The sequence below is a fragment of the Hippopotamus amphibius genome, chromosome X, assembly GCF_030028045.1.
Source record: "Hippopotamus amphibius kiboko isolate mHipAmp2 chromosome X, mHipAmp2.hap2, whole genome shotgun sequence".
Classification (NCBI taxonomy): Eukaryota; Metazoa; Chordata; class Mammalia; order Artiodactyla; family Hippopotamidae; genus Hippopotamus; species Hippopotamus amphibius.
The window spans coordinates 28263368-28276609 of NC_080203.1; the positions used below are offsets into that span (position 1 = coordinate 28263368).

At 34.3% G+C, this 13242-nt stretch overlaps 1 protein-coding gene across 13 annotated transcripts in view; it reads left to right on the forward strand.

Annotated features, from left to right (window-relative positions):
* The window catches only part of THOC2 (THO complex subunit 2), a 104346-nt gene that overhangs the window by 84365 nt on the left and 6739 nt on the right, over positions 1–13242 (forward strand). For 6 of the 13 annotated variants that reach the window (XM_057719283.1, XM_057719286.1, XM_057719288.1 and 3 more), the window contains 12 exons: positions 138–295; positions 1225–1353; positions 1707–1838; positions 1923–2107; positions 2615–2793; positions 3039–3141; positions 3805–4235; positions 4438–4496; positions 5909–6040; positions 11356–11493; positions 11833–11902; positions 11985–12142. In XM_057719283.1, the coding sequence (XP_057575266.1) occupies positions 138–295; positions 1225–1353; positions 1707–1838; positions 1923–2107; positions 2615–2793; positions 3039–3141; positions 3805–4235; positions 4438–4496; positions 5909–6040; positions 11356–11493; positions 11833–11902; positions 11985–12142 (1874 nt within the window). Of the gene's footprint in view, positions 1–137; positions 296–1224; positions 1354–1706; positions 1839–1922; positions 2108–2614; positions 2794–3038; positions 3142–3804; positions 4236–4437; positions 5316–5908; positions 6041–11355; positions 11494–11832; positions 11903–11984; positions 12143–13242 lie in introns of those variants that run through there. The other 7 variants (XM_057719290.1, XM_057719291.1, XM_057719289.1 and 4 more) reach the window with 6 other exon arrangements.

Below are 13242 nucleotides of genomic sequence, written 5' to 3' on the forward strand. Positions count from 1 at the left end.
ACCTTTTGGTTACAAACTATACATAGTTTGTGGTTTTATAGCATTCTCTACGCTAAAGTTTATGTTGTCATGTTTAGTGGCCTTGAGGCACTTGAGGAAGAAGTTTACCACTTAATATATTCTTCCCTTATTTTTAGAATCTACCAAAAATGAGACCATCACAAAATTTCTACAGCTGTGTATATTTCCTCGATGTATTTTTTCAGCAATTGATGCTGTTTACTGTGCTCGTTTTGTTGAATTGGTACATCAACAGAAAACTCCAAATTTTTCCACACTTCTTTGCTATGATCGAGTAAGTTCTTTTTATTGCAACCTTTAAAAAAAAGTCTCACACAAAGGTAGCTAAACATTATAATCTATAGAGGTATTATTGTGTGTGTGGTTAAAAGCATGAACTCAAGAGCCAAGTGCCTGAACTTGAATCCTAGCTCTGCTACTTTCTAGCTATATGATCTTTGGCAAGTTTTTTTTTTTTTTAACCTCTCTGTGCCTCAGTTTTCTATCTGTAAAACGGGACAATAGTACCTGCTTCATAAGATTGTTGTGAGGATTAAATGAGTCACTACACACAAAAGCACTTTGAATAGTGCCTGATATATAATAAGCACCTCTAGTTAATCAGTTAACTCAACATTTGGGTTTATATGTTTGTCATAATAGGTAGAACTCTCTTCTCCATTCTTAACGGTCACCCCCTCAAAAAGCAAAAAAGCTTATACTTTTGCACATATATAAAAGCAGGGATGCTTTTCAGTATGGTCACGTTCACAGATTTTTGTATCTGGCTTTTTTCTTAATAATAAATTACTGCATTTTGTGGTTTAAAAATATGATGTATGCTACAGCCTCTCAGCTGCCTATTTCTAGTTTCTATCAGCCTCACCTCTGCTTACTGTCCCCTTAACCCCAATAATATCTATGGCTAAGTCTTTGTTAAAGAAGTTATGGTGTAATAATAATGATATTTTTTTTTCTTGTCATTGTAAATCAGCTTTCTGTATAAAAGTGTTTTTTGTTGTTGTTGCTTTATGAATGTGCTATTTCCTCACAAAAGCCAAAATCTTTAAAGGTCTCTTGGATTGTGAATATAGAAGGGGAAGATGCATTTTGACTAAACTTACCTGTTTAGTGTATTATGATTTGCTGTTACACGATCTTTTAATATTTTGAACTAATTTTGACCTTGATTTGTTTTTATTTTTCACACATTGTTTTCTGTAGGTTTTCTCTGATATAATTTACACGGTCGCAAGCTGTACAGAAAATGAAGCCAGTCGATATGGTAGATTCCTTTGCTGCATGTTAGAAACTGTGACCAGGTGGCACAGTGATAGAGCCACATATGAAAAGGTATGACAAATACTCTTACATTTTACCCATTAACCATGTATATAATGACCACTTCCAGTAAACTCTGGGTTGTTCAGTTTTAAAAGAGAAGCTGAGTTTATGATTCAGTTGTAAAACAATGTTTAAAATTTAAGCACAATTCATTATTAAAAAATGCTATATTTTTATCCTATCTCAAACTGACATTTCAAATTAATATCATTGAATAAGCTGAATCGTTCTGTGAAAACTACCTATCATTCAAATATACATCGTGTTTTCACATGGCATCATTAATCTAGTCTACTTAAGTTTCAGCTTCTGCTATTTCGGAGGACAGAATTTTTCTTTAAAACTGACATCCTGTTTTTTAGGAATGTGGAAATTATCCAGGGTTTCTTACTATATTACGGGCAACTGGATTTGATGGTGGAAATAAAGCTGATCAATTAGACTATGAAAATTTCCGACATGTTGTGCATAAATGGCATTACAAACTAACCAAGGTAAAAAAAAATTTTCTCAAATGTGTTTTTTTCTCTTCATACTTAAACTTTTTATAATAACAGATCTTAAAATGTTTGTTGTAGGCATCGGTACATTGCCTTGAAACAGGCGAATATACTCACATCAGGAATATCTTGATTGTGCTAACAAAAATACTTCCTTGGTACCCGAAAGTTTTGAATCTGGGTCAGGCTTTGGAAAGAAGAGTGCATAAAATCTGCCAAGAGGAAAAAGAGAAGAGGCCAGATCTATATGCATTGGCTATGGGGTAACACAATTATACTTTAATGTGATTTACGAGACTAGATTACAGAAGGATTCTGAAGACTTTAAAATGTTTTACAGTGTTGAAGTTTATCTTCTGCCTTACTTCAGGAGATTATGGGAGATTATGCGATCATGTTCCCACAGGCTGGTGAGAGTTGTTACTTCTGATTATCAGCTTCCGGTCTATACTGGATGATAGTTTCAAAAGTCATATATAACATATCTTGATTTGGAGGAAATGTAATTTTATCATCAGTTGAATTATCAAATCTTCAATAGTGCAAAAAAGGCATTTTAGTTGAAGGATTAGTTTACATTGAAATTTTTATTTTTAGGAAAGCATTTAGGCTCTCTATAAAGACCTTCAGGAACTTACTGAAAATTAATATTTTTTATTCTCTGGAACCAAGTAGCAGAGTGAATAACTTGCTAAATTTATTCTTTTAAACCCCATGTTTGTGCCTTTTGATTTGTATTTGTATATTTAAACACTTTGTGCGACTTTCAGCTACTCTGGGCAGTTGAAAAGTAGAAAGTCATACATGATACCTGAAAATGAATTTCATCACAAAGACCCCCCTCCGAGGAATGCAGTTGCCAGTGTACAAAATGGGCCTGGTGGTGGGCCTTCTTCATCGTCAATAGGAAGTGCATCTAAATCAGATGAAAGCAGTACCGAGGAGACTGGTATGCTTATTTGTAGAAATTTACAAGTAATACATTTTGTTTCAGCAAACTGAAATGTTTTGTATCACACGATAAGTAAAATGCTGGCTTAGTGTTACTTTTTTATTCCCTAAGTAGGAGTATGTAACTATAAAGAAGTGATCAGCCCTTTGTTTCTTTCTATCTAGTCTCTAATCATTTTGGTATGAAATTGTAGCTTATTTACATCTAGGGGCTTGTCAAATAAAACCTTACCTTTATTTCAGATAAATCAAGGGAGAGATCTCAGTGTGGTGTGAAAGCTGTTAATAAAGCTTCTAGTGCCACACCGAAAGGGAATTCAAGCAATGGAAACAGTGGCTCTAACAGGTAGGAATACTGTGCTGTATGTCAATATTCTGAATTCTTACATGATTAACCAACCGTATTAGACATGAATGAAAGAGGGTGATAGTTGAATACTATGAAAGTCATTTATGTTGGACTTAGAAATTTTGTATATACTGCTGTTTTGCTGATGTGCTTACCATCCTCATGTTTTGTATAATGCTGAGATTGACTTTGTTTCCTCTGCTGGAAGATGCAGGGGAATGTATGTGGTGAAGTTAAAAAATTTTTTTAGGATTGAGTATTTGCCGTGGACGATCTGGGTAAGGGTAATTAACATGAGAGAAGCCTACACTGATTTAAACCAGTAATCCATCCAGCAAAGTCATCCAGTTCCTGATTGTAGCACCCTTGGTTGGCTTATGGGATAGTTTTTGTTTATTTTGTAATCCTCAAAGGTTATGAACATATACAGAAAAGGGCCTAACATTAATTATTCTTTTTTAATCTGCTATTCGTGAATTTGGTTATTATTTACTGAATAAAGAAGTACTTCCTTTTTACTTGTCTTAAAGTTGTCCTTTAGTTTTCAAAGGGCTACTCTTAGTTCTAAAATTTTTGAAGTCAGTAAGAAACTCTTTATGATTTATAACATTGAATATATTTTATGACTTTGTCTTAAAATGTCTTGTTTTTATTCTTAAGCAGCAAAGCTGTTAAAGAAAATGACAAAGAAAAAGGGAAAGAGAAAGAAAAAGAGAAAAAAGAAAAGACTCCAGCTACTACTCCAGAGGCCCGAGTACTTGGTAAAGATGGTAAAGAAAAACCGAAGGAAGAACGACCAAATAAAGATGAAAAAGCAAGAGAGACGAAGGAAAGAACACCTAAGTCTGACAAAGAGAAAGAAAAATTCAAGAAGGAAGAAAAAGCTAAAGATGAGAAATTCAAGACCACTGTCCCCAATGTAGAATCAAAGTCGACTCAAGAAAAGGAAAGAGAGAAGGAGCCATCCAGAGAAAGAGATATAGCAAAGGAAATGAAATCAAAGGAAAATGTTAAAGGAGGAGAGAAAACACCAGTTTCTGGGTCCTTGAAGTCACCTGTTCCCCGATCAGATATTGCAGAGCCTGAAAGGGGCAAGTTTGTCTTTCTTTTTATTTGTTTACCTTTGGTTGTTGTAATGTAAAGTTGGTTCTTGTCTTGTTATTTTGGCAAGTTATCTAGGGACTTGATTAGGGGGAACTAATACTTGATAACCTTAGAAGTTGGTGATTTTTTTAAGTGTTTGGAAAAAGTGGAAACATACCTTATTGTGACTGTTTCTTTTCATTCCAACAGAACAAAAACGTCGCAAAATTGATACCCACCCCTCTCCATCACATTCCTCAACAGTAAAGGTTAGTATAGCCTGAGGAAGGCAGCGTCCATGTTAGGCTCACCTGTTTGGAATACGTGTCCTGACTTCCTTCAAGTCTTGTGCCAAGTATTCACTGGAGCCACTGGAGGTTTTATATTGCATTAGAAAATGAATTTTTTACATATTGGTGGACTGATTTTTTTTTTCCTATTGAGTATTTTTCTTATAAAAATATTAAAACTTCAAGGACCTAGCACTAATTTTGTAGTGTTTCAAAGTGCAAGAGAAATTTTACCCAGAAGTGCCTCACTGCTTTAAGCAGTCTTTTTTGGAGTGCAATGGTAGCTACAAGCAAATGAATCTTTTCAGCAGAATGAAGCCCATTTTTCGGCATAAATATGGAAGAATATATAGCACTGAAGACTTCCTGGATGATACAGGATAAACAAGATACCTCTGAATTCATCAAGCTTCTTGATGAGCATCATACCGATGTGTGCCTTCTAAGAAGGAGTCTTGAAAGGAGTTCCATTTTAAAGTCTCCTTGGTGATCAGTTCTCCTGTAGTTGTGTATATTCAGTGAGCATGCAGCTTCTGTTGTATCTTCCCTTGGAGGTTTGTTTATACCCATTGGGTTCCCAACAAGTTGAACCTTCCGTTACGATAAAAGCAGATGTGGCATCCAATCCTACCACCCAGCAAAGAGAAACCCCAGGCATTCAACTGCAGCACAAAATCGTGGGTGTAGCCTTCTTGAAGACTCAGGGTAGCCATTCCTTGCTCCATATTTAATTTTAATTCTAAAGTCATCTAATTTCATGGAATCTTTGAATTTGCAGTACGTTGAACTTTTAAACCTGTAAGTTAACTAATTCTTCATCAAGAGCACTGTGGTCAAATACCGTAATTGATTTCATTTTCTTTTTTTCTTAAGTGTTTTTTTTTTTTTTTTTTTTTTTGTGGGAGGTATGAGAGTCACCATTAGAGGCACTTTGCAAAAACTAAAAAACTGATTACTCTTTTATAGAATACATTTTGTTTTCTTGTTAATGTAATGCCACTGAGTTTTCTGGCTAGGATAAAATGTGTGTATATATTTATGGTAGAGTCACAAGTGAACTAAAATTTGAAACCTCCCTATTAAAGAAAAACTGTGAAAATGTAAGACAATGTTGTTCTTCCACAGTGATCTCCACTATTTTAAACTTTTTGTGGAGAAAAAATATTTTACTTTCTTAAGCCTCTTACCTGTAGCTTAAATACAGTGTTATGAAAAGTGTGGCACTGACATTTTAAAATTCTGAGCAGAGAAAGATTTTTATTTGTTACAATGAGTACATATAATTTAGTTTTTTTTAACATTACAATTCCATTACATAGTTTTGCTTTTGTTTTTTACTGTTGATATTCATGTAATAATGACATCACGAGATTTATCCTCACAAGAAGTAGCTGGTTTATTTCCAGGTTACAGCCATACTTCCCAAAGTTCCTCTGGGTTCTGAGAACTATGCCAGCTCACCTGTCATCTCCATTCATTTTCTACAGGACAGTCTCATCGAACTCAAGGAGTCTTCAGCAAAGGTTTGAGTCTTTTAAAATCATCATGCCTAAGTAAAACAAAGAAAAATTCTTTACTTCATTTATTTAGTAGGTACCCTCACCCTAGTAAATTCAGTAAGCTAGCGGAATAACCTTTAAAAATACCTATCACAAACTGAAACAATGGATGACAATGGTCCCTTTTAATGAAATTGTTATAAAATGTGTGTAATGTGGCAACCTTTCTATAATCTCTCCTTGCTTGCTGTTATGCATTATCCTTTTATGTTTCAAAATCTGAAAATAAGTTTAAGATTTGAGGAAGGAATTGTTGGTTTTTTTGGGGAAGTAGTCTTATTTAATTTCTCAAAACAAATCTGTCAGGCTGTTTTCTAACTTTTTTAGATAACCCAAAAGACCAAAAATATATCTGATGCATTCATATAACTGTTTTAAAAACTGAGCCCATCTCAACCCATAAAAGTCTTTATCTCGCCTCTGCCGAGGTACCTTTTTGGTAGTTGTAGCATATTATCAAGAAATATGGTTAATGTAAACTGATCATTCTCCTGGAGGGGAATACTCAACTTGATGGTTGTGTTCACATGTCAGTATTAATTCTCACCTATTACTCTACTTTCTTGAGTATTCTGCTACTAAAAATAATGTGCAGTTTGTGTATCTTATTACAGAGTTCATTCATTTCATGATTATAGTTGAATTGTCCAATGTTCATGTTATTTTGTCTTTATTATTATAAAATTTGTATCCTGTTTCACTTTGATTTTCTACTTTGCCTCCTCTTATATCTGCTAAGTATGATTCCTTACTGGTGGACTAGTAAAAAATGATATTTTGAAACAAAGCCAGTTGACAGTACTAACTGCTTTTAGAACTATTAGCTTTATAATGAAATGTCTGTGGGTATTGGGCAAGTAAGCACTAATTTTTAACAGTTTAGATTAGCCTATGTGCCTGTGTCCTGAAATTGTAGCATTGTTTTTAGAATATACTGTATTAAACAAAAGAGAATCAGCTGTACTGTGAATGCTTTCTTTTAAAGTAAAACTTTTTATTTGCTAAATTGAATGTGTATTCCAGTAGAGTAAGTTTTCTTAACCAGAGTGGGATTGTGCATGTATGTCAGTCTTAACCATCAGTGGCTTGTGTGGGCTATTTTAAATTCATGGCTTAACAATGTTACCTTGTGAATATTTATTTCCTGAAACATATTTTGAAGCAGTTTGAAACCTGCTGTTATAGTTAACTGGATTTTCTAATCAGCGATGAAGATTATGGTTCCTTGCATTTGTGACAGCCTTTTGAAAATAAAGCATATGAGATAAACTATATCTCATTTCATACTCATCACAGTGCTGTGAGGTAGGTAGGGCAGGTGGCAGTGTCTTTTTTTAATAAATGAGAGACTGAAGTTCTTGATCTTTCTCCAGTGGCGTATGACTTGTTAGTACCAAAACTTGGACTAAAATTAAGTTTCCTCAAGTGTTCTTACCACAATGAAAAAAAAAATTGTAAAAAAAAAAAAAAAACGGTTCCTTGATTTTAAGCACCCATTTCAGTAGTGGTTGAAAGGGTTCTTAACTGCTTTCGTGTGTTTGTCTTATTTTTTTAATTATAGTGATTCAAGGTCAATCTTCACCCCCCCATCCCCCCAAAAAAGATGATTTTGTGGGCATTTAAAATTCAATAAATTTATTCCACATTCAACCAGAAAACTTTGAAAATGGCATATGAATACACTTGTAAAAATTGTGACTCATACCACTTTTCAGATCCTTAGTGCTTAGTATGGTACCTAGCAGTATGATTAGGTATTCAGTAAATACTTGAAATGAACTCTTATGCCTTTGAACTTGGTAAAGCATCCAAAGTTTACTGGTCTGCATAGTAGTTGATGTTGATTTTTTGTGTGTCTAAAAGTTTAATAGCATATGAATGTCTTAGAAAAATTTTTTTACTGGACTTTGAGTGCTCTCTAAAACTAATGATCTATAATATAAATTATCTGTGGTAGCTTTTACTTTTTAGAGGATTTGAATGATATCTGTCTATTTTTTCAGGTTACTTTGTCATTGTATATATAAAAATGTTTCCCTGCTCTAGTTTAACCTTTTAGTTACACTTTGTCCTTGGGATCCTCTTTTTTATTAAACTAGTTACTATTTTTACTTTGTAATCCATGGTTAAAGTAATAAATGCACTTGGCTTTTCAAGTGGGATTCTAGTTTAGTACCTAAATCTTTTCTGTTGGTTCACCTTTTACTCCCAATTTCCAGTTGGCATATTTCTAGTTTTGGTTAGTTGTGTTTTCACCTAGCAATCTTAGCAGTTACATTTGATAAAGTGTGAAAAGCATGCTCCTTTAAGCCAAGCTTCTCTGTAATTTCAGAGGGCAGCAATAACCACCTCAAAATAAAATTCAGCTTTTAATTCTGTTCATCATCTTAAAACAAAGATTTCCAACCAAACTTGAGCATACATGTGAGGCCATCTTAATATATTGTAGCCTTAAAAAGCCTCAATGTGGCAGTGGTCTCTTAGATTTTGAAAATAAGTCAAATTGTGTTTTCAATCTAATGATCTCAAGGTCAAGAATAAAAGCAAATAAAAAACAAAATTCAGTAATATCAAGAATAAAAGCAAATTAAAAAAACCCAAGATCCAACAATGCTACATGCAGATCAGTTTAACATCATTAATTTTATTCATCAAACGTGTATTGAGTACTCACTGTGTGTATAAGAAACTAGGAAGTGTGTAAGAGAAGAAAAGCCACCTTAGCTCCCCTACCAGCCTGTAAACTATGTTATAGACGAAAATAAATGGCATGACGGGGCTTCCCTGGTGGCGCAGTGGTTAAGAATCACCTGCCAATGCAGGGGACACAGTTTTGATCCCTGGTCCGGGAGGATTGCACATGCCGCAGAGCAGCGAAGCCCGTGTGCCGTTATAACTACTGAGCCTGCGCTCTAGAGCCCGCGAGCCACGACTACTGAGCCTGTGTGCCACAACTACTGAAGCCCATGCGCCTAGAGCCTGTGCTCCGCAACGAAGAGTAGCCCCTGCTCTCCACAACTAGAGAGAGCCCGTGTGCAGCAACGAAGACACAACACAGCCAAAAATAAAATAAATAAATAGATAAATTAAAAAAAATAAATGACATGAAATTAATTGGGAATACCTGCCACAAAAAAGGTTAATATAAAATAATATGAGAGTTCACTGGACAGTGATTTGTGGAGTTGAGGGCATGTTGAAGTGCTGATGGCTTTTTAGCTGTCTTTGAAGGCAAAGTAGGAGTTTAAGAGATTAAGATAAAAATGAGCAATCATTCTGGTGAAGAGAACTGCTGGGAAGTACAGTGCGTTAGGGAGCAGTGGTAGCCACAGCCTAGGGTACACTGGGTTACTCCATAGTAGGGGAGAATTGTGCAAAGATTGTGAAGAGCTTGGAATACCCAAGCTAAGGAATATGCATTTTATTCTGTAGGCAATGAGAGACTGTATGTTTTTGTGGAAAAGAGTATTATGATCAGAACTATTCTTAAAAGGGTAGAAAAAAGGAATAGAATCGGTCCATTTCTAAACTAAGAATTTCTAGGTTTCCCAATTCCTTGCAATACAGAATTCAAGTTAGGTACACTTGAAAACTTCATTCTTGTGGAGGGGGGGGGGTGTGTGTGTGTATGTATGTGTGTGTGCATGCGCGCACACACACGCACGGGCTTATTTGTAATCATAAACAAAAAAATTTTTACTGGAAGAATTAAGCAATACTTCCTTAAGATAAGTCTTCTTTGAGTATTGCAATAACATATTACTTTCTTTGTCTTGTCAATTTCATAAGTAATATTGACTTAAGATGTGAATAAACCTCACAATTAGAAAATCTTAAAGTGTCATTTAGGGTATATACCCAGCAAGAGTACCTTTTGGACAAGCACTTTTATGATTGTTTCTCATTCTCTTGCTCTTCGTTATTAATAAACATTTTGTCTCTTTCAGTTGATCATCAGCTTTTAAACATTGAAATTTTTTTTGTTTTTTATTTTTTAATTTTATTTATTTATTATTTTTTGGGGGGTACACCAAGTTCAATCATCTGTTTTTATACACATATCCCCGTATTCCCTCCCTCCCTTGACTCCCTTAAACATTGAAATTTTAAAGACTACTTATGCATTACTATGGCAGTATTTCTGAGCAAAATGAATTGAAAATATTTGGTGGTGTTAAAAAAATGTGTTATTTTAATTCTTAAACTGATGACTGTCTTTTTCCATGTATTCCTTTGAATACCAAAGGATTTCTTTGTGTAAAAATATTTGACTTTTGATTCATTGTTCTTTTCATTCCCAAGGTATATCTAGAATTGTGTAGTTATGTAATGAGTTATTTATTTAGTATTCTGCTACCTAATATTTTTAATGTCTTAAGTTAACTGTAAGCTTGTAGCAGAGTTACAAATGCCGTAAGGTTAGGTGTGTGATTATTTCCTTAATATTTTCCTTTATAATGGATTTCCATATTTACAACTTGCATAAGTAAGGTTACCTCTTAATTACTTAGAATTATCACATCCTTTGTCTTTGGCTATTTTATTGCCTATGGGCCTTTCACTGGAGAAAGAATAGGCAAAAGAGAACGTTGGTTCATCATTTTTCAGTCTTTGAGTTGTTTCATCAACCTCAGCTGACAATATGGCTTTCTGAGCTATTTAGAACCAGTAAGACAAATTTTACAGTCAGTTGTGATTATTTGACAGAAATTGGAATGCTTTCAGAAGTAGAGAATATGCAGCCTTTAACAGTAATTTAGGATAATCTATGCATGGTATACGCTGAGGCAGACTTTATTAGTAAAGTCATGGCTAAGTTTTATTTTATACTTTTGCTCACTGTCATTGATTGCTTATCAGTAGACGGTGAAACTACTTTAAATTCCCATGATTGTGTAGAGGTTGTAATTTTTTTTTTTTTTTTACAGTAGAGAAAGTCCAGTCACTATTTTTCACATATGGACTCATAATAATGGTGGTTATAGGTCTTCACAATAGAGCTGTATAAGGAACTGTGGCTTGTGAATTTACTAATAAAAATCTCAGTTGAGGCAGGAATGAACTGGTTGAGTTGAAATGATACTTTTGGTAAGGTCAAGAATTGAAGTTTTTGCATAATTTGTGCCATGCTCTTTTATTTTACCTCTCATAATCCAGACAGCTGACCAGTTTTGACTTTGGGTCTACTACCAAATGTCTTTCATTAAATAAACAATCAAGCAAATGATGCCAATACTGGAAAACTAATAATCTTTAGTAATATTGCCTTAATTTAACAGCTCTACATTAATCATACTCCTCCACCACTGTCCAAGAGTAAGGAGAGAGAAATGGACAAGAAAGATTTGGACAAGTCGAGGGAAAGATCCAGAGAAAGAGAAAAAAAAGATGAAAAGGACAGGAAAGAGCGGAAAAGGGTTTGTAATTTTTTAAAAACTAGTTTGGAAAACTCATTATCATGTACGGTAGTGTGTTGCCTTTTTTAAAGTACTAGTTTATTGCATGACAGTCTATTATTTAGTGTTTTAACTGGTATTTTCACCCTAAAGTGTGTTTGAATCTTCTACAGTAATAAGGATCTTCAGCCTAATAATCTCTACCAGCTCTGCTTGTCTTTCATATCATTTTACCAAGTATGTGAAACCACTGCAGATATTCTCCAATGCTAGTTAGCTATGCTCTTCTTATATAAAAGTAATACTTTAAAACAAAAACAAAAACTCTTGATCAATGTAGTTCACAATTCTTGGTTCTAGGATCACTCAAACAATGACCGAGAAGTGCCACCGGACTTAACCAAGAGGCGGAAAGAGGAAAATGGAACAAGTAGGTAGACTTATTAATACTTTCCAAGCAGTCATCAAACTGAGTTGGAAAAGGCTTTCATGATTCTCTTTTATAATTTTAGTGGGGGTTTCAAAACACAAAAGTGAAAGTCCATGTGAGTCTCCTTATCCAAATGAGAAAGACAAGGAAAAAAATAAGTCAAAATCTTCAGGCAAAGAAAAAGGTGGCGACTCATTTAAATCTGAAAAAATGGATAAAATCTCCTCCGGTGGCAAAAAGGTAAATTATAAGAACAAGAGGAACAATATACTTTTTCTTAGAAAATCACCCATTAGAAAATTTAGCAAATACTGAGGTTTTTTTGTAGTCAAATAGTCTTTTGTTAATTGTTTGGGGGTGGGAAAAGGAGGCTTTGGGGGAGGGCAGATTATCTTGGATAACTTGAGCCAGTTCAGTCCCAAATTACTGGAAGGGTAGAATTAGTTTACCTCTGAAATTCCTTTCCTCTCCATTCTACTCCCACCTACTTTTCCTTGAGTTTCAGCCTTTCTTTTTATATTTTCTTTTTTCTCTGATAATGGTTCTTTTAGTTTTCATTCATGAGATTAAAATATGGTCACATGTGTTCTCCCTGATCATTACATTGTTATGAAGTCTTTATTGTGATTTTTAACACATTTTCATAACATTTTCTCCTAATAAACTTGTGTTCACAACTTTGATTTTAAAATTAAGTATAGCGTGCCTTCTCTTAGATACTAATGGATGATACTCAGAATATATCCCATGCACCTGCCAGAAAGTAAGCAAGTCATTACTAAAGTGTAAAGTGTTTACAAAGCATCATTATGATATATATTCAACATATATGCCATATAGTCATAGTTCTTAAAAGCAGTTTTGGGAAATTATAAGGTGATAGTTTTAAAAGGGAGGCTGCTCCTTTTAAGTAAGTATTTTTTAAATTGAGGTAAAATTCATATAACATAAAATTAACCATTTTAAAGTGTACCGTTCAGTGGCATTTAGTATATTTACAGTGTTTTGCACTCATCATCTCTGTCTAGTTCCAGAACATTTTCATCATCCCAAAGGGAAACCACATACTCATTAAGCAGTCATTCCCCATTTCCCTTCCTCCCCCCACCCCCACCCCTCCTCCGCCCCTGGCAACTACGAATCTGCTTTCTGTCTCTATGGACTTACCAAAAACTTTGGCTATTTCATATAAGTAGAACTGTATAATAATGTGGCCTTTTGTGTCTGACTTCTTTCACTTAGCATGATGTTTTTGAGATTCTTCATGGTGTTACATGTTATCAGTACTTCCATTTCTTTTCATGGCTAAATAATGTTCCATTGTACGAATATACCACACT